General features: G+C 42.8%; 1 protein-coding gene across 1 annotated transcript in view; it reads left to right on the forward strand.

Annotated features, from left to right (window-relative positions):
- Positions 1-19,387, forward strand: part of kdm4b (lysine (K)-specific demethylase 4B) — a 52,484-nt gene that overhangs the window by 2,820 nt on the left and 30,277 nt on the right. The window contains exons 2-6 of the mRNA XM_008279402.1: positions 2,967-3,380; positions 4,736-4,911; positions 5,639-5,753; positions 6,263-6,456; positions 17,489-17,538. Of these exons, the coding sequence (XP_008277624.1) occupies positions 2,994-3,380; positions 4,736-4,911; positions 5,639-5,753; positions 6,263-6,456; positions 17,489-17,538 (922 nt within the window). The 5' untranslated portion in view covers positions 2,967-2,993. The remainder of the gene's footprint in view (positions 1-2,966; positions 3,381-4,735; positions 4,912-5,638; positions 5,754-6,262; positions 6,457-17,488; positions 17,539-19,387) is intronic.

The raw sequence follows: 19,387 nt of genomic DNA on the forward strand, positions 1-19,387 counted from the left end.
TTTCGGCATTTGTACACACATCTGTGAGCGTCTCGTCACACCTCTCTGTGCCTGATGTCTGCCTGTGCTTGTTTAGAGAAGACATGGAGGACTTTCAAAGTTGTAGGTAGTCTACCTGACTTTGCAGGAACTTTGGTTTGTAAATGATTTGCATTAGCTTTGCCTAAACACAGTACAAAGTCTTAGTTTCACCAGGAACCCTGTGCTACGCCTGCCCACTGTGCTCGGCAAAGCCCAGGAATAATCCCATTAGCACGGAGCTACAGCCCAATCTGTAACCAGCTGTTATATTCTCTAACAGCGCCAATACACAGCCAACTTTTAAGAAACATCCACGGGAGCCCCACATTTTTTCTGTCTCTGTTATGAAGGGAAATCGGATCGTCTGTGTAGCAGACTGATGTGAACCTATTGTTGTATGAATACAAACACGCGCGTGTCCGCTGTCTGCTTTCAAGGTCGGCACACAGATGCAGAAAGCATCAATTGGCCTTAATATTTTCAGTGTAGTCTCCTGTTGAGCTCAGGTTCAGCTAAACTCCAAAACGCAGGTTACCAACAGGTGAAGTTGCTTAAGAAAGGCTCGGCAGGTAACTGTGTTTGAGCTTCTCTCATTAGTTACCTATGAGGGCTCCGCATGTTGTCACGTGGATTAACACTAGACTCAAAGAATCTGACTCGAATCAGGGATGTTTGACTGATGCTTCAAAGCCCACGCTTTAGGAGGGCTGCACTAACTCATGGTTCATATCATATAATGGCTTCATGGATTAAATAACTTTTTGGATCAGCAAAAACAGACAAATATGTGATGGAAATATTGGTACGTATCATGGCTTGGCTAATCGATGTTACATTCATCAGAGGGCGAAAGGAAGCTAGAAAAGTGCCATAGAGCCAATGAGCGAAATGCTATCAGGAATGTATTTCAGTAGTTGTGCTCTCAGTATTTCCATCTACTGTTAGAGGAACAGCAGCCTTTGCTTGAGAAACAGAGAACGTCTTTAGCAAGTGTTAAAATGGACCTTGTTGAAGTTGAATATGCAGCTTTTCAAAGCAGATTGCTGACTTCGTCTCTATTAGGTCTGAGTTTATCTTTTTCCAGAATACTGCCAAAGTGTGAGGGTTGTACAAAACGTCTTCTTTCCCACTTTTCACATTGCTGGTTGACAACATCAGGATGAGTAGATCTGGGCTGCCGTCTGCTGGGGGAGCAGCCTCGCTATTGGCAAGATGCCGATGGATATCTTAGATGCAACAGGTCACGGCTGTTGTGCATTGATCAAATATTAACAATTAGTTTTATCAGCTTGTATTTATGGTGCTGACTAGTGAGAATAGCAACGTTTAATTATCTAGTTGAGTAATTGTGCACATTCACTCTAAACTCTGAATTCATAATAGTTTTTTTTCTCACAAAGTCTTTGCTCCAGAGACACTGCTTTCAGCTGGTCTCACTGCTATCAGTGTTGATTTACATGTACTTGTTGCTGGTTGGTCAAGTACACCTTTGTAAGAAAGCACCAGTTGTCAGTGTCAACATGAGGACAAGAGGTGGAAATGTCTCCACAGCTAAGCAAAGTCCTGCCTGACGAGTGTAGAAACAGGGAGGTGAAATGGGTAAAGAGAGGGGGAGTGGAAGTTGAGAGTAAAGAAAGAAAAGGTAATTTATTTACTTTGTGTTCAAATGCAGTTGAGTTCTAATGCTATGCAAAAAACAAATGACCGTAACATCCAACCAAACGTGGCAGTAGCTCGGCAGTAAACTACAGAGCAGCTGCTTTCATATGTTGTTTGTTCTGTCTGGTCTGTCTTCTCTTTGGATATTTACTCTCTGGTGCTAATATTGCCATTTGTATTAACATCAAATCAAAACCGAATGCATTTACTTATTTCGCACATTTAAAACAACCTGAATTGACCAAAGTGCTGTGCTTTTTTTTTTTTTTTAAAGACAAGAAGCAACAACATTTTATGCAAAACGTTAAGACAGGATCAAACTATTAAAATCCAAGTCAAATCAGGCAACCAGGATGGCAACTTGTAAGATCAATTTATATGAAACATATTTTTAGACCATTAGGAGAAGCCAAAGGCCAGTGAAAACAGCGCCTTGAGTTGTTTCTTGTCAGCGGGGGAGGAGCATTTGATTGAAAGAGGAAGGCTGTTACGTGGTTTGGGAGCTGCGACTGTTCACCTCAGAGGTCAGTTTGAACCCTTCCAGGAAGGAGGGTCACATGCTTTTCATCGTGATTTTATATGACCATCGTGAACTCCCCTGTTGAGACGCACCCGTCGCTTGACGGCCAAATCCTAAACTGTAGGCTTCAACAGTGGTCCACAAACCAGTGGTTGCTACGTCCGTCTTTCATGTACAGTCTATGGAACTACCATCCATAATATCACAATGAAAGAAATGCAATTGTCGCTACATAATAACAAAACAAATATTTGTATTATTTTAAACTTTGCTACATTTCATTGAAAAGTGCATCTTGGTGCAGTGAAAGCATTTTTCCAACATACAGACTGTCTTCAGTGTTGTTGTTATTAATCACAACCAGCTTTAGAGTTGATCTTAGATGTGATCAGGTGTAGTTAGTTGTGAACACGTCCATCTGTGTGCGTTACTCTCTCACACACTCGTTGCATTGACATTTTTAAAACGGCTATATTTTGTTAATTTCACTTGAATTTTGTTTGTTTTTACTGTTTAGATTTTGTTTTTGCAAGGATTTATTTTAGGCTTCACAATGTGAGCTTATGTATCATTTCTTGTGATTAAAAAAGTTGGATGATTTCATTGTAAGAAAAGACTCTGTTTAAAACATTTAGATGCCTTTTCTGAGCATGTTGTCCTCTCTATAGTTGTTTCCAATCTGCCTTTTGCATTCTAAGTTTCTAGCTGTTTGAAAAAAGGTGAAATAGACCGACTATGAACTGACTGTCCTTGTTGTTCCCTTCAGGTTTACCTGCAATCCCTCAAAAACTCAATGGCTACCGACATGCCCATGGACACGGTGTCAGCTCCTCACCCTGCCCCGGCCTCGCCTCCTGCTCTCAGCCCCAGCGCAGCCCAAGACCAGATTCCCACTAAGGAGCCAGCGATAGCTGAAACCCCCGACACAGCAGTGACCTCAGAACATGATGCTGCTCCAGATCTCACCCCAGCTCAGCCTACAGACCCAGGCGTGGCCCCCGAACTTACTCCCGGTTGTGAGCTGCCCCCGGGCCCTCTGCTGGCACCACCGCCAGCCACCGCCAAGAACCCCAGCTGCAAGATCATGACTTTCCGGCCCACCATGGAAGAGTTCAAAGACTTTGCCAAATACATAGTCTACATGGAGAGTCAAGGGGCTCATCGTGCTGGCCTGGCAAAGGTGAGGACAACACCCACAGACATGTGCACTTTTCCCCGCACACCTGATCACGTATTGAGTGCAGCCTGACCTACGGTGGTGTTATCAGGGCTCCCAGCCTGTGACTGTTTTGTTTGCATGTGTGTCAAGAGCAGATAAACGTTTTCATTGGTTGCTCTGGTCTGGCTGACATTCAGCAGGTCGGCCTGTGTGTGTCTCTGGGTGGATAAATACACTAAGTTTCAGCTTAGGTAAAGTCATTTTATACATTGCTATTGCACCTGCCTGAGATATGGGTGCTGCAGTAAGCGAGTGTTGACTCCAGCTTTGTGTATGCCTCGCTGTGTGGCAGTGTCTACCAAGCACGTGAGGCATTTGGGGACCATTCGTAAATTGTAACGTCTACAAAAAGTCTGTATGTGAGGCGTTAAGGGGGACTCTGTAAATTTTAGCTTCAGAAAACTACCTGGGTTATGCTGTCCCCCTCTCAACTTCATGAGTCTGCATGCGTGTTACAACACAAGCACCGGTAAGTTGTGGGAATTGTAGAAACCACTGAGCTATGATGCAATTGCCTACATTATGAGTTGCATTTGTTTCATGTAGCTTTGTTGCAAAATGGCTGGGAACAGTGCTTTTACTGAAATTAAAAAAGTGCATTGTCTCCAAATCTAACCAATAAAAAAAGTTCATTAGGCTCCCTGGCTATAGTAAGATCTCAATAATTGAATTACATTTACAATCCCATCAGCAGCTATTGTCTTTTTTTTCCTGCTTTAAGTAGTCAAAGATCTCCCCAAAGTGATTGTTGATGTATAAATCTATCGAAATATATTACCAAGAGTGTGTTAGAAGTAACAGAAGCATTTGATTTGATATGTTATTAGGAGCTAAAACCAACACTGGGGCGGCTGTGGCTCAGGTGGTAGTCAAATGTCGGTGGTTTGATTCCGCCCTGTAACCTGTGTCATGGTCGTTGTGTCCTTGGGCAAGACACTTCAGCCACCTTGCCTGGTGTGAATGCATAGGAATGGATTGTTGGAGGGGCAGAATGGCAGCCATGCCTCTGTCAGTCAGCCCCAGGGCAGCTGTGGATAGCTACCACCACTGGAATGAATGTGTGCGAATGAATAATTAACAGTGTAAAGCGTGATCTGTCATTATTATTATTATTATTATTATTATTTGTTTGGCATGTTGGCTGTCAAGGCTGCCATGAAAGGATTGTCAATCAAATAATTATTAGTTTAATTGCACCGTGGAATTAATTGAATTTGATTGACCTGCCTAATTAGGGAGTTGTGAACACCCAAATAAAAGTGTATTGCGTAGCGGCGTACTGCAGACAAATGCTAACCATCCTCGTCCTTCTCCAGGTGATTCCCCCGGAGGGCTGGAAGCCGCGCAGGTCCTATGACACCATCGAGGACATGGTGATCCCAGCTCCCATCATGCAGGTGGTGACCGGTCAGTCGGGTCTGTTCACTCAGTACAACATCCAGAAGAAATCTATGACTGTGAGCGAGTACCGCAAGCTGGCCAACAGCAAGAAGTAAGTCGGTCGCCCGTGTAATTCAATAATTCTCTGTTTAGAGATTGTGTTGTCCTAAAGGGGAGTTCTTTTTATTTGCATTAAGTACAATAACAAAAAGTGAACACAACAGAAAAAAGTATTATTTCTTTCTATTTGTGTTTATGAAAATAATCGATTTCTAGACCTCCCTTTTAAATTGGAAACCATGTTGAAGTAAATGTTTTCTATAAGGTCTGTATAACACTTGGTCGCATTACTTTTGTGTTTGGATGTCTTTTCTTCTCTCTGGTGGTTGTAACATGCTCAAATGAAGATGATGTTGAAACCACAGATGCCTGATTAATGATGCTGTCTAGGGATGGACCTGTAAAACACTACCACTACTGAAAAACAGCAATAATGTTCATGTGTTAGATTTGAAAACACTGACATTGTTGTCAAGCTTTTCCCATCTCTGTTGCTATGAAGTTAAAGCTGTTTAAAAAAACTTGTATCTTAAGTTTTAAAGTTTCCACTGAAAATGCTGAACTGAGTAAGCTGGGCTTCATTTGCACTATACGGGTCAATTTGGTAGCTGTAGACTGAAAGTGAGAGCTACATACTTGTACATACTTTAACAAGCTCAATGCAGGTGGTTTAAAACACATTTGCGAACGGCTCATACTGCCAAATGCTCGACTGTTTAATCAGAAGGCCGTCTCTGTGATCATTGCTTACGGTATGATCGGTCCTGCTCTGTTTTCAGGTACTGCACACCGCGTCACAAAGACTTTGATGACTTAGAGAGGAAGTACTGGAAGAACCTGACATTTGTGTCGCCCATTTATGGTGCTGATGTTAGCGGCTCCATCTATGATGAGGTGAGTGGGGTGTGTGTTCCTGAAGAGTGTATTAGTGCTCATTGATTAACGATGTCATGATTACTTAACTGCGTAAGTGGTTTTAGGCTATTCTGCAGTTATTTGGGGACAAAGAAGAATTAACTCCACAATATTTTATGGATTCCAAAATTTTAATTATAATAAAAATCAAAATACAACCTGTGATTAATTTATCCATGGTGGATTTTTAATAAATGGATAAATAAGTCATTTTAATTGCATTGTACTATGAACTGCGCCTTCAGCACAAGCTACCATAAATATGGGGTTTTTAGGACTCGTTGCCACTGTTCAAATATGATTTCTACACAAGTTGGTGTAACTTTTAACCCCATGCTCAGTGAATTAAATGTTATGTTGATCAGTTTAATAATCAGAGGGCTGTCAAGAACACATTTGTTTGACTAAAGCACCACCTGGTGGTTATTGATAAAACCCTGAAGACTTCCATACATGCTCATCCTATCAATGCATTTTATGCCGTCCAGGACATTCATGAGTGGAACATCGGCCATCTGAACACACTGCTGGATATGGTGGAGCAGGAGTGTGGCATCGTCATCGAGGGCGTCAACACGCCGTACCTGTATTTTGGTATGTGGAAGACCACCTTTGCATGGCACACTGAGGACATGGACCTCTACAGCATCAACTACCTGCACTTTGGGCAGTCCAAGTCCTGGTCAGTCACTACTTTTTTTTTTTTTTCTTGAAGTCTTCTAAACATCTTCAGGACTGTTCCCTTGTAATTTTTAGCCTTATAATTGCTGTGTGTGGTGCCTATTTGAAGTGCACAGCTGTTGTGTGTTTGTGTGTGTAATTTAGATGCCACCAGTAACGACTTGTCTGCGTTCACATGCTGAGCTGATGAGGCAGTGGAGCTTTCAGGACATCCAAAGACACCTGTTGGTTCATTTCTGGTCACTGATTGAACAGAACCACTGATTATGATTTGCTGATCAAAAATGGTGCTGTTTTCTTACAAATTTGCACAAAGTTCTTATTGAGAGGAACTTACAAAAACACACCTTTCTGTCAAAGTCTTTATTTCCAAAGCATTAAAAAGACGAGTTATTCCTTCTAACTACCTGAGGGTCTTCATTCCACTTAGATCACTACAGTCAGTCGTTGCATATTTCTTACCTTTAAAATGTGGACAGGTTGACCACAGTTGCATGCTTACAAAATAGCTTGATGACAACATCTTTTCAAAATAATCTCTTTCACATAAGTGATAAAACCGTAGACGATAATAGACACCAGTGCAGTCGCCGTTGCTATGAAATTGTCTGACTTTAAGGACACTGCTGCACCACTGGACTTGGTTACAAACTTTTGGGAGTTTTGCAATCACTAAACTGGATCAGCCGGTCATAGGTCAGCAGTTTGAGTTGTTGTCTGTGAAAACAGTGGCAAGATATTGACTGTCCAGTAGCACCTGCAGTCCTGCAGCGGTTAACAGCGCCATCTAGTGTCCATGTGGTGCTTTACAGCCAACTTCCTGTGCAATAGGGCAGCCATTATGAATCAGACAGATAGTGTTTTTTGTTTTAATTAAAGGTCATTGATGTTTCTTGTCACTTTAAAATTTTCTAAAGATTGAATGTAGAAATCAGAGGTACTGGAGTGACGAAACAGACAAGCGTCTTCTTACTCTTCACCTGTTAAACAATCTGTGGCTGAGTGTTGTGGTAAAGCCTGTTTCTCCACCGGCTTCCCGAGAGCCACAACCGTAACAAAAGCAAAGTTTCATTTTGGCTTCGCCAAGTTAGTCATGAAATTAACATTACACATTGACGACTGGTGTTGCTCTTTGTCATGTAAATCAACTGCAGTGACACTTGGTGCAGGCTGGAAGTGGGAAACCGCTACCTGAAAGCAAAGCAGATATTTGTGAGTTAGATTAACAGAACTAAAGAGTGATTTCCATCTATGTAGCCAATTAATTTGTCACATTTGCATACTCTAATTTCTACTTGCACATGTAAGCTAAATGCTGCCTATCCACAGTGTCAAGTGTTCTGTATTTCTATCTAGACGACTTATTTCTCAAACCTCGCTCTGTGTGCACTGCGTTGGACCCTTGTTGTGTTAAAAATGTTCGTCTCAGTTCTTACGCTATACATCAACAGCAGATTCAAAGACTGTTTTACTCGCTAGTTGTTGCTTAATCAGATATGATGTAGGTGACAGTTGCAGTCGAGCGGAAGTTATAGTTCTTTGAAGAACGTTTAAACAAAGAACATTTAGTTTAAATCACACCCTGACACTCAGGAACGTACACTAAATTTCTCAAACCGTCTACAGCACCTGTTGTGCAGTTTTGCTCGTTGCTGTGATTTGAGCTGATATTTTGCCTGCTTGCTCTCTCGTCGTGCATCATTATTACATTTCCTTCTGTTTCGCCGTCACACACCCGGTGGTCCCAGGTTCCTGAGGAAAATCACTTTTCTTTTCTTACCTTTTCTACGCCTTAAATTTCTTTTGTTTGTATTTGTGTTTTTTTTCTCTCTCTCATCTTTCCCTCCACGTTGTTTTCCATCCCTGGCACTGCAGGAGGGAAGACGAGCCAACCCAGCATTCAGAAAATACAGCATTACCTCTGTGTGTGTGTGTTTATGTGTGTGTTTGTTTCTAAGCTTTCCTTCTCTGTTTGCTTTCTCACCTGTCTTCTTTTTCTTCTCAGCATGCTTTCCCTCCACCTTTCCCCTTCTCCCATCCGCCTCCTGGAGTCATGCGTGTGCGATTGCGTGTGCGTGTGTGTGTGTGTGTGTGCGTGTGTGTGTGTGTGTGTGCGTGTGTGCGTGTGTGTTGCCACTCCCCCTCCCTGTAATGTGATCTCATTAAACTCATTTATCTCGTTTTCACACCTCTCGCTGAGAGCTGGTATATTTCATTACAACTCAGTGTCAAAGTCTGTGTGTGGAGATAAACGTGACATTCATCAGGCTGTGATGTGCGGTGTGGTGCTATGTGAGAGAAGCCAGTGGTGGCACTGCCATGTTTATGGAGCGCAGGCTCTGTTCCCCTCCAGTGTTTAGCTGATGCAGTGTTAAATTGCTGAGCAGCTGCGGTGTGCTGCGGTCCTGTGCTTCTCAAATCAGTGACAACATGGAAACACTTGACAGGTGTATATTTAAACAGCTATTCCACTGATTTTACACGTGGAATTCTATTCACAGATCTCAGAGATCCCTGCTGCATTAGCACAAAAAACGTGCTGTAAATCTTTATATGGCACCTAGTGAGTCACTTAATTGCTCACCTACATCAGCTGCTCACATCGTAACACCCCTGCAGTTCCATCGCTGAATGTACACTACAGGTTTTGACAAGGAAGAACAATGTGTTGAATAAAAAGGCAACGTCTCTGCTTCTGCCGCACTGATTTTTGATCCTTTTCTTATTGACAATCCATCATACGTCCAGCAGTCTTATGGTGCAGCGATGTTAAACTGATGGAGTGCTCTTGTCAGAAAAGTCAAGGCTCCTGTAGGCTTTGTCTGTTGCAGATTTGATATTTTTCTTTCATAGGATTTGTTAAAAAAATAATTCTATAGGAATATTGTCCCTTTAATTTAAAGAAAAACTGCTGTTTTGTGGTCCTGCAGCCTGTGTGTGATACAATTACTGCTTATTGTGATTGTTTGTGTGTGTGGTGGTGGGCAGGAGGACAGCAGCATCTCGTTAGCATCAGTTGAGATAAAATTCTGAGTATGCAACGTTTTAATCTCCAGTACAGGCCACAAATGTGTGTGTTGCTCTTAAAATACATTATTTTTGTGGCTAATAGTTTTCTTACAATTTTAGTGGAGAAAAGGGAAACAAATTTAGCATTTCAAACATCACCTTGAACCTTGATCACTGTCAAAATGAGGTAATTGGTACTTTTTTCTGTTATTCATTAGGGTCCGAGCACTGCAGTGCGAAGGACCCTATTGGAACTGCTACATCATTATTTCTTGGTCACAAAGAAACGTGTTTTTCAGGTCCTAAACGTACTCGAAAACTCATAAAATCTGGCACACATATCAGACCCGGTGACAAATGTTATGATTAGAGGGAAATACACACCTCATCGGAAGCATGTCTGACCTCGACCTACGCAATTTGGTAGGTATATGGAGGAGGTCAGGACGAACAAAAAAGTCAGTGACAGCCACACCCTAAACCCAAGAGGAAGTCCGCCATTTTGGATTGTTTGTTTGTCCAATCTGAGCTAACTTCTCCTTGGGGGTAAGTCACAGAGCGCTGAAACGTGGGTAGCATGTAGAATACGCCTTGAAGGTAAAATGTTATCAAAATCATCTGCAAAGGTCAAAGGGCGTGGCCACGGCGGCCCTCTGATGTTTGATCCTTCGCCATAAAAGAGGAAGTACTGTGTAACTACCCTGTACCTGCTCCAATCTGCCTCAAACTTTACATATGCATTTTTTTCCCCTAGAAATTTAATGGATCATCCGGCACCGTCCTGGACAAACACCCTCAACCCCAAACGCATTTATTTCCGTCCCTCTGACATGCGCTGGGCCTCCAACTTCCTGTGTTCACGCTGTCAGACTGAATGAAGCAGCAGGAAGGAATCCACCTTCCGCTGACGTTAAGAGCCGCAGCGGCCATTCAACGCAGCACGCCTTCCTAGGTGGTGGTTTTTAAATCAAAACTCATTTGCTAAATCGTAGCATGTGAATGTTCAATCAGAAGCAATCAGTTGAACCATTTCCAGAAATAACTTATTAAAGGCCAAGAATCCCGTGAAAAGAGAAGCAAAGATCCTTTTGTGCACACTCTAAAAGGTGATACCAAAGCTACTTGAATCACATTAGTGTACTTTACTGATTTCTCATTGTCCTTTTCATTTACCTCATGGACTGTGAGTACGTAGTCATATTTCCTTAAAGAGTTATAAAACTAAGTGTACTGGACTGTGTTCCTGGACTGAACACAGAGCTCAGCAGTGCACATGTAGAGAAGTACAGGAGAAGTTTTCAGAAACTTTACGTGGCGGCTGAGGCTCAGGCGGGTCGGTCAGTGATCGGAAGGTTGGCGGTTTGATTCCGCCCTGTAACCTGTGTCATGGTGGTTGCGTCCTTGGGCCGCAAGTGCTCTGATCTGCCTCAAAGTCGACACGCTGGATCAGAGTCCCGCCTGGAGCACGTTTGCGCCAAACCCTGACGTGCTGACAAGCGTAGGGCGAGGACCCGTCAAATGCTGCTTGCGGCTTTAATTTGACTAATTGTTCAACTTTGTAGTATTTACCAATATTTACTGAGACTATGGTGGGAATTGCCCTGCGACAGTTTCATAACTGAGCTGGTATTTAGAAATCAAGAATATCTGTATCTATATGGTTGATTACAGTCCAGATTACATCACCTCAGTCGCTTCCTACTGGACCTATATCACTCCGAAGTTACCCCACAGGGGCACCTTCTGAATTAGTACTTAAGCAGTCGTCAAGAAGTACATAAAGTAGTTAAAAATATTTGCTGTGGAGGGCCTTAGGTGTGATATTATTTAACCATTAATTACATTTATATTGAATTATTTATCCTAATTCAAATTAGGAAAGCCTCAACCTCCTCCCACACAAATACTATCTAATTATAAATCTTTTAAAGGGCCAATACTGATATCAGTTGTTTGTACACAAGGACACTGATCATTTGAAATTGTATGCATGTGCAGGAAAATAAAAATGTTAAAATTTATACTAACACAAACTCAAATATGAAGCCTTGTGGATAATACATTCTTTTTTATTTATTTATTTTTAATGTTTTCTCCATGTGTTTAATAGAAGGAGAACAGCTCACCATCTAATATAGTTCGTTGTTGATTGGCTGTTACTCATGATGCCCAACCAATCAGACAGCGCTGTGGGCGGGACATTGCTCAAGACCGCAAAGTGACTCCAGACAGAGAGAGGAGGCTGCTGTCGAGCCAAAATGGCACCTTTTAAAATTCATTTATCTTATCGGAAATTGGTTAAAAACAACAATCTGTAAGAGATGTCACGCTGCCAGTATGGCTTTTTAACGATAGTATCTCACCATACAGTCTGCAGTGTGCCATCACAATAATACCTTCTGGCTTTCTTTCTTCTTGGCTTGCTTTCTTCCTCTTTATACTTACCCTCTCCTTTGTGAAGACTAATTAACTCCTCGATAGATGGATGTACACCGTTCATTTCCTTTTTAAATGTGTGCTTTTCTCCCCTCCCTCCACTCTTTACTTGCCTTTGTCTTGTTCTCTTGCTTGGTTTTGTTCTCCCCTTGTCACTCCCTGCCTTTCACTCTGAGTCCTCACCGAGCCCTTCCACCTTTACGCCTTTTTTTTTTCTAAAACTGAATCATTTTCACTTTTACTCTTGTGTGCGGTGGGGTAATTACAGGCTGTTAAACAGAGCATGCTCCTTTAAAACACACACACACACGCTCTCTTTGTCTTTCTCTTCCTCTCCTCTCATAGTGCAGCCGTTTGTGAAATTAACTCCATTCCCCCTGCAACTCTGCTCCCATCAAAGCCTGTCCCCCCCATAACTTCTACTACTGCACACACACACACACACACACACACACACACACACACACTGGTGGAAAGTGTAAAAACATCTCAGCCTCAGCTGCCAGTCACTTTCTCCCTGTCTGTGTCCCTCCATCATTCTCCTTCTCTTTCTTTTCAGTGTTGAAACCCTCTCAGTCACCCCTCTACCCCGGCGCACAACAGTAGATGTGCTGTCAGATAAAAGATTAGCCTCCGAGCTTGTGAAGGGAAGGTAGGGGAAGGCTGACGAAAGAGAATTGAAAGGGATATTTTGAAGTGTAGCCCAGCTGCCACTTCCCCAGAAGGGAGGAGTTTATTATGAATCCATCAGTTCTCAACCTCCTCTGTAGTCCAATGGTTCTGAACCATTCACGTTTGACAGTTCCCAGAGGAGGGAAACCGAGGGCTGAAGATCTGCATATTAGTTGGATTGTAACTGCAGTTTGGATGCTGGGTGGGGTGTGCTTTGACTTTGTGTTTGTGGTAATTGGAGATGCCTTGATAGGTCCCATCGTTGTTGTTTTTAAGTTTTAAGAAAATTCCAAGAGTCCCGACAACACTCGTGGCAGTTTTTTGACAACAAGGTCTGCTGCTAGGAGCTGTCCTCTGGCCAAAAGCTAACCCTTTGCTGTGTATGTGTGTGTATTTACACTCTAAATATACAGAAAAGTTTGGATTTAGACATGAGAAGTGGTGAGCTCAAAGAGAAAGGGAGCTCTTTGAATTAATTTATGGCTGTTATTCAGCATATTGGTCAATTTGGTAACTGTTTGATTGATTAAATGAGAAAACACATTAGTAAACATTCTATTTGCTTTTAATATTCCAGCTTCTGCTACATGCATCCTGCAAAAGTATTAAAACAAAATATCTTACATCAGCTAGCAGACATGCACACTTGGTTTTTAAATTGCACTTTAATTGTAAACACCTATATTTGCACATGATCATCCTAATTAATCCTGTGCTCACTAGGAGAGTCTTACAATGGTCACATTTTAGTACAATGATGACCAGTGTTTCTTAAATACATGCATAAGTATTATTAACTGTATTAGATGAAGGCACATATCTGTGATGTAAAACACACTGACACGTTACCATGGCTCCCTCAGCCCGCCTGCCGGGAACGCTGTCCCACCACCGATAAATCATACTCTTCCGAAGAGAGGTGTAGAAGTTCAAACCTTCGATTGCCGTGTGTTGTTTCACTCGTGCGTTTCTCTCACTGTTGCCGGAGTGACATACGTGTTGTTGCCATGGCGACCGGGGCCTTAGGAGGGAGGGAGCAGGAGAACACACGCTGATCGACTGATTTGTTTAGCTTGTTGCCGGGATGGAAGGGATCATCTGAGGGGTGTTCTCTGGCGTGGGGCGCTCGGTAATTTGTGTACGTTTGCACAGCGAGCTGCGGCGCGACGCTTTCCAAGGACGACTTTGAGGGAAAAACTCAAAACATTTTAGGAAATGTGCTTTATGTTTTTTCGTATCGGATGAGAAGATCAATATCAATTTCACCTTCACTTCAGAGGCAGGGCCTTAACCTAGCTCCGCACAAACACTTCAGCACGGTTTACCTCACGCCGGCTCAGTTTTATCTGCCTGGTATTGTTAAGTCCTGACGTAACCTCAGATGTAATGAGTGCAGCGGGAGTTCTGTTCGAGAAGTCGTAAAATGTGTTTTGAGCTCCATAGTCGTAAAACGGTGACATGTTGCTGCACACGCAAACTGTATGCACACCATGATGCACCGTGTGATTTGTGCCAGTTGTTTATGTAACAGCTGGAAGGTTATAAATATTAGCTGGCAATAGAAAACCAACCGTGCAACACAGTTTGTGTTGTGTACCTGGTGGCCATTCATAGGTTGAAGTGCAGTGTCAATAAGTAAATGAGGCTGAGTGATGCATACGTAGAGGCAAAGTCAAAGTATCTTGGGCAATTACAAGGTGAGGTTTGAAATGAAAAACCCAAGGTCAGGTTGAGTTGAAATATATGCAATTTTCAGTTCTTTCTGCAGGATAATAGGAACCAGCAGCAGTCAGAACTTATTACTTTTCGTCGTCCTTAAGTTATACCTCCAGTCGTGTAGCCTCTGTCTTGTATTTTGTCTTATCCAATGTATTTAGATCCAGAATGCACGATTAAGACGTGTGCTCGCTCATAGAGAACGATTGTAGTCTCAAAACTGTTACAGATGCACAGACATTACTTTGTTAAAGAAGATCAGCGACACCCGCAAGATGATTAGTTGAATTTCACTCTATGTATATTTCCAGTCACCTTGTTTCCGAACAGCAGGAAGAATTTTGATCACAAGCGTCTGACGTTGGACACTCGTGTAAATCCGTATTAATGAAACGCTGGAGGAAGCTGCGCCTCTGTGAAGGTCTGAGCTTTTGTCTACAGGTGGCAGTGTGGCTCCATGGTTTTGGCACCTCTGACTGAAATGGACTTTGTCTTTTACTTTCTTTGTTTCTTTATGATTATTTTTTTTCCTGCTCCCCTCTCTCCTCCTCTGTCTGTCTTCTGCTCTCGCTCATTCTTCTCTCTCGTTAAGTGCTGTTGCCTCTCACATCTTTCTGGCTTTGTTCTTTCTCTCTCATTTTCTTCCTCTCTTTCTCAGTTTGTTTCAAACATCCATCTGGTTGCCGAGGCTTCAGTAAGAAAGGAGAGACGCAGGCTTCGTTTTCCACCCCATAGCTCATTGCCTGCAGTCTCTGGAGGGTTAAACAACCAAGAGGAAATAATTGCAGTAATAAAGAGTATGTAATAACTTCGCAAATGAACAGATTAAAGGTCTGCTGACTCCCTCCTACTCTTTTTAACAAATAAACCCGCTTTCTAAATGTAGCATCTGACATTTGATGAAATGCTTCATACTCTCCAGTGCCTACTTCATGTGTTACCAGTACAAACACTTCAGTAATTGTGGTACTCGGCTCTGCCTCGACATAGAACGGAGGCCGCAGAGTTACTGTATTTGTACAGTAATGAGGACGGAAATTATTAAAATATGATTAAACACGCACTCAGCGGGGAGTTAGCTAATTAGCACCGAAATGCCAGTGAAGGAACAAAACCAAAACAACAACAAAAAGCAGTAATAGAAGAATGAAGTAGCTGAAAGCAGCGTGGCAGCCGCCCTAAAGCCACTGCCCCTCCGACGGTGATAAGAATAATGTTTGTTTGGATGATGTGTGCATGTGTGAGCGAGAAGTCAGAGGGAGGGATGGGGATGAGTACGTCATGGGCAATTTCATTTCTTAAACCGGTGAGTGCTGAGGGCTGAGAAATAACCCAGCGCTCCCAAAACAGTAATTTCTCCCAGTCCTGCCCTTCACCGGTCATTTTCTCTTTTCCCTCCCTCGTTCTCCTTCTTCTCCCATTCAGATCAGAACCGGTTTTGAGATTGGATTTATTTAGTGCGGCTCTTAGAAGTTCATGCAATTATGACAGCATTTATTCTTCGGGTATGTTCAGGGTTATGTCCTCTTGTTATTATATATATTTATTACTAGAATGATTTTGCAGTCCATGTTTTTTTTTTTCCCGTTCGGTGGAGGTAACAAGTTTGGCTGTGCTTTGTTTGTGTAACTGCTCAGCCTTGGACTGCTATCAGAACTTGACAAGAACTTGTTACCCTCTTAACTTCCTTTCTGATTATTGCTATGATGCGTCACAACTTTTCTTTTTGTTCAAGGTGAAATTCTCCCTTTGTGATGTATTTGCCACGTTTGACAACATGTTCGCGCTGACTTTCTACACTGTTCTGTTGTCTTTAAAATCAGCTTTGAACAACCTTGGGTTTTATTTATTTAATACTATTAGAAATAGTAAAAACAAACATTGTTTCCTGCTGTCTTCAATGCTAAGAAGACTCATTAGGGCTGACCTGTAGTCTGATAGGCCTGCAGTTTTGATTTTCACGTCCATTAAAATGAAAAATTGCATGACCAAAACGATCTTATTAGAACATGTCCACGAGGGGGGTTTTGGACCACCAGGAGTTGCAGCGTTTTGCATCAGATACTTGATAAACGAGGAGGCAGCGTCACGATGGACTATTGACAGGTGCTTTCCAGGAAACCTATACAGACATCTCCTTCCTACAACTGTGCAAACACTATCTGCGCCTGATCAGACGAGCGCCTCACTGCCGGGCTGTAAACTCCCAGATTTCAAATTAGACCGACACGGCGACTCGGTTGGAAACTTGCGCTCAATTTTGCTATCACAGCTCAGCTAAAGATGTTACTGAAAACATTTGAGGTGAGAAATAAGCAGTGCAGCTGCTACATCTGTCTTCGTTTTACATCAACAACACATAGTGCAAAAGTTTTTTCGCGGGTTTCCAGAGGCGACGTGCGGCGGCAGGATGCTCCTTATTTACATGAAGTAGCCTAGAACTCCACTTTATGCAAATGTGGAGTGGGCAACGAGGCATTCTGTCTCCTGAAACGCATCGTAACACTACCAGAACGCATTGCACGGCTGCTGACATAGACAATGAAGGGGAAGCATTGAAATGACGCATCTTGGGAACACGTGTCATTAAAGTTGCAGGATCACCTGAGTGAAAACACCTTGTAGGTCATCAAAGTATAAAGAAACTGAGTTGTTCACTTTTCAAAGATGCTCAAAACTGCTCATTCTGTAAAGATCACATTCATGTGAGAGGAATTTTGTTTTTTGTTTTTTTTAAATATAGAAACTTGGATTACAGTTAGGGCTGCAAGGTGGCTCAGTGAGGACACACGGTATCTTTCTGTGTGGAGTTTGCATGTTCTCCCCATGCAGCGTGGGTTCTCTCCGGGTTCTCCGGCTTCCTCCCACAGTCCAAAAACATGTTGAGGTTAATTGGTGATTCTAAATTGTCCGTAGGTGTGAATGTGAGTGTGCTTGGTTGTCTGTCTCTAAGTGTAGCCCTGTGATAGACTGGTGACCTGTCCAGGTGAACCTGCCTTCACCCTGAGTCAGCTGGGATAGACTCCAGCCCCCTGTGGCCCTAGTGAGGATTAAGCGGTGTATAGATAATGGATGGATGTATGAATTACAATTAGATTGGAAAATGAACCTGTTTTTTATGTTGCAATGCCAAACTTATGTCCTTCCATCTTTCTGAATAGTAGATCAAACTAAAAACGTATTTTCTTCTCTATCTGCAGGTATGCTGTCCCACCTGAGCATGGCAAGAGGCTGGAGAGACTGGCACAAGGTGAGGACCTGCTTTCAGTTAAAATCAATTTGTTTTTGTTTGTTCAACTCTTCCACACACCTTTCTTTGCCTTTTTCTTTCTCTACAATGTGCAATACACGAAAGAGCAAGTGCTGTAGACCGCCGAGCACACACACACACACTACAAAACCATTCACATGCCGGACACTTAACATCTGCACACAATACACACTAGCACACATCCAACGCACACTTACTGGTCCTCTTGTGTGGGAGAACAGAAAGCAGTGCAAGCACCTCTCAGCCTGCCTCGTTCCTCCGAAAGCGCAGCACGGACAGCGCTGTTTAAAACTACTTACAACTCACAATAAACACCCTTTCTTGAGTTTCTTGTCTGACAAACACAGTGGTCCTCACAGTAAACGCTGCGCTGCACACTGTGGGCCGCGCACTGCAAAATCTCTGACATGTATTCAGGAGGTGAGAGCGCTTGATATCCCACTTTCTCACCGCATATAAAAACACAGCTCTTCTCTGTCACCTGGCTGTGCCAAAATGGAGTCTGAGAAGGAAGAGCGGCTCGAAGCACTTCACGTGTGCAGTCACTTGAGCTAAAAAGATCAGGAGGGTTGTAGACGCCGAATTCGAAGGGAGACGCTGTTTGAAGTGAAGCCAGCAGCATCATCTCTCTGTTCCCTAGAAGGACTTGGAGAAAACTTAGAAAGCCCGTGCAGTGAAGTCTTATCAAACTGGACCGCGCCTTGATCAGCGCTGAGGAACAAGCTGCTGGCTGTTGATGCCGTTTTCGCATGTCACACTCTGAGAGCGTCGCCGGTTTTGTCCGAATCAAACACATCGGGACCGGCGCTAATGGGAACATCAGGCAACATCTCTGATACACTAGAACATCACATTCCTCGCTGGCGTCTATACCAGGAGTTGGCTCTGACATGGGATTTCTGTCTCCAATCTACCAATGTTATCTGAGAGGCACTAAAGGAAAGCCATTCTGCGACTCCTTTCATCTCCCTCCTTATTTTCCAGCACCCGTGTTCTTCCTCTTATTCCCTGTTTTGATCAGCGAGGATTAACTTGAGTGTTGCTTGTTGCTCAGAGTAAAGGTGGAAGATGTGGGGATTATGAGGGAAAGTTGCTTAATCCCAACTACATTAAATAGACACACTGTCCTTGTCGTGAAGAGCTCAGAACAAATCAGTGATCACCAGTGCATAGCTTCTGTCTCTTGCCATCCTCCGTTTGTGCTGGAGTGGCTCGAATATGTAGCCCACACTATATGGAGTGTGACGGGGAAGCAGTCTCCTCAAAGGAAAAAAAAAAAAAGATTTACTTACTTGCATATGGAGCTACAGAACATTTGTTGTAGTTCAATTTTAGTTTTGTTAGTTGTAGTCAGTTAGGTCTCATGTTTGTGTTTTTAATTGCAGTGTTTTGACGTTAGCTGTTGCCATCTTTGCGTACAGTTAACACTTTTACAGGTTTTATTCTTATAGATCGTTAATGGAAAGTACTCGGCTGCCATGTCCCTTTGTTCTGCAGTGATTCACGTAAGACAGACGCTCCCCAGCAAATGTAGTTAATGTTATCGCTCCGTCTCTGTTGGTCCTACTCACGTAGCTACCTGTCGTCTGCACTGTAAAGCAGCAGCTCATACAGGAGGTGATTCACCTGGTGTAGTTGTAATACTGTACAAGGTTTGATTCTAGCTCGTGCAGACAGGCTAAATCATTGAAAACATTCAGCGAACAGTTTGGATGCTGACATTATTCCTGTAACTTGCTCATTCCTTCTGTCAGCAACGAAAGAAATCCAACTGAAAGTAACTTGAACATTACATGAACAGCTTGTGTTACGTTAAAGGGCCTTTTTT

The sequence above is a fragment of the Stegastes partitus genome, unplaced genomic scaffold (genome assembly GCF_000690725.1).
Source record: "Stegastes partitus isolate 25-593 unplaced genomic scaffold, Stegastes_partitus-1.0.2 Scaffold157, whole genome shotgun sequence".
NCBI lineage: Eukaryota > Metazoa > Chordata > Actinopteri > Pomacentridae > Stegastes > Stegastes partitus.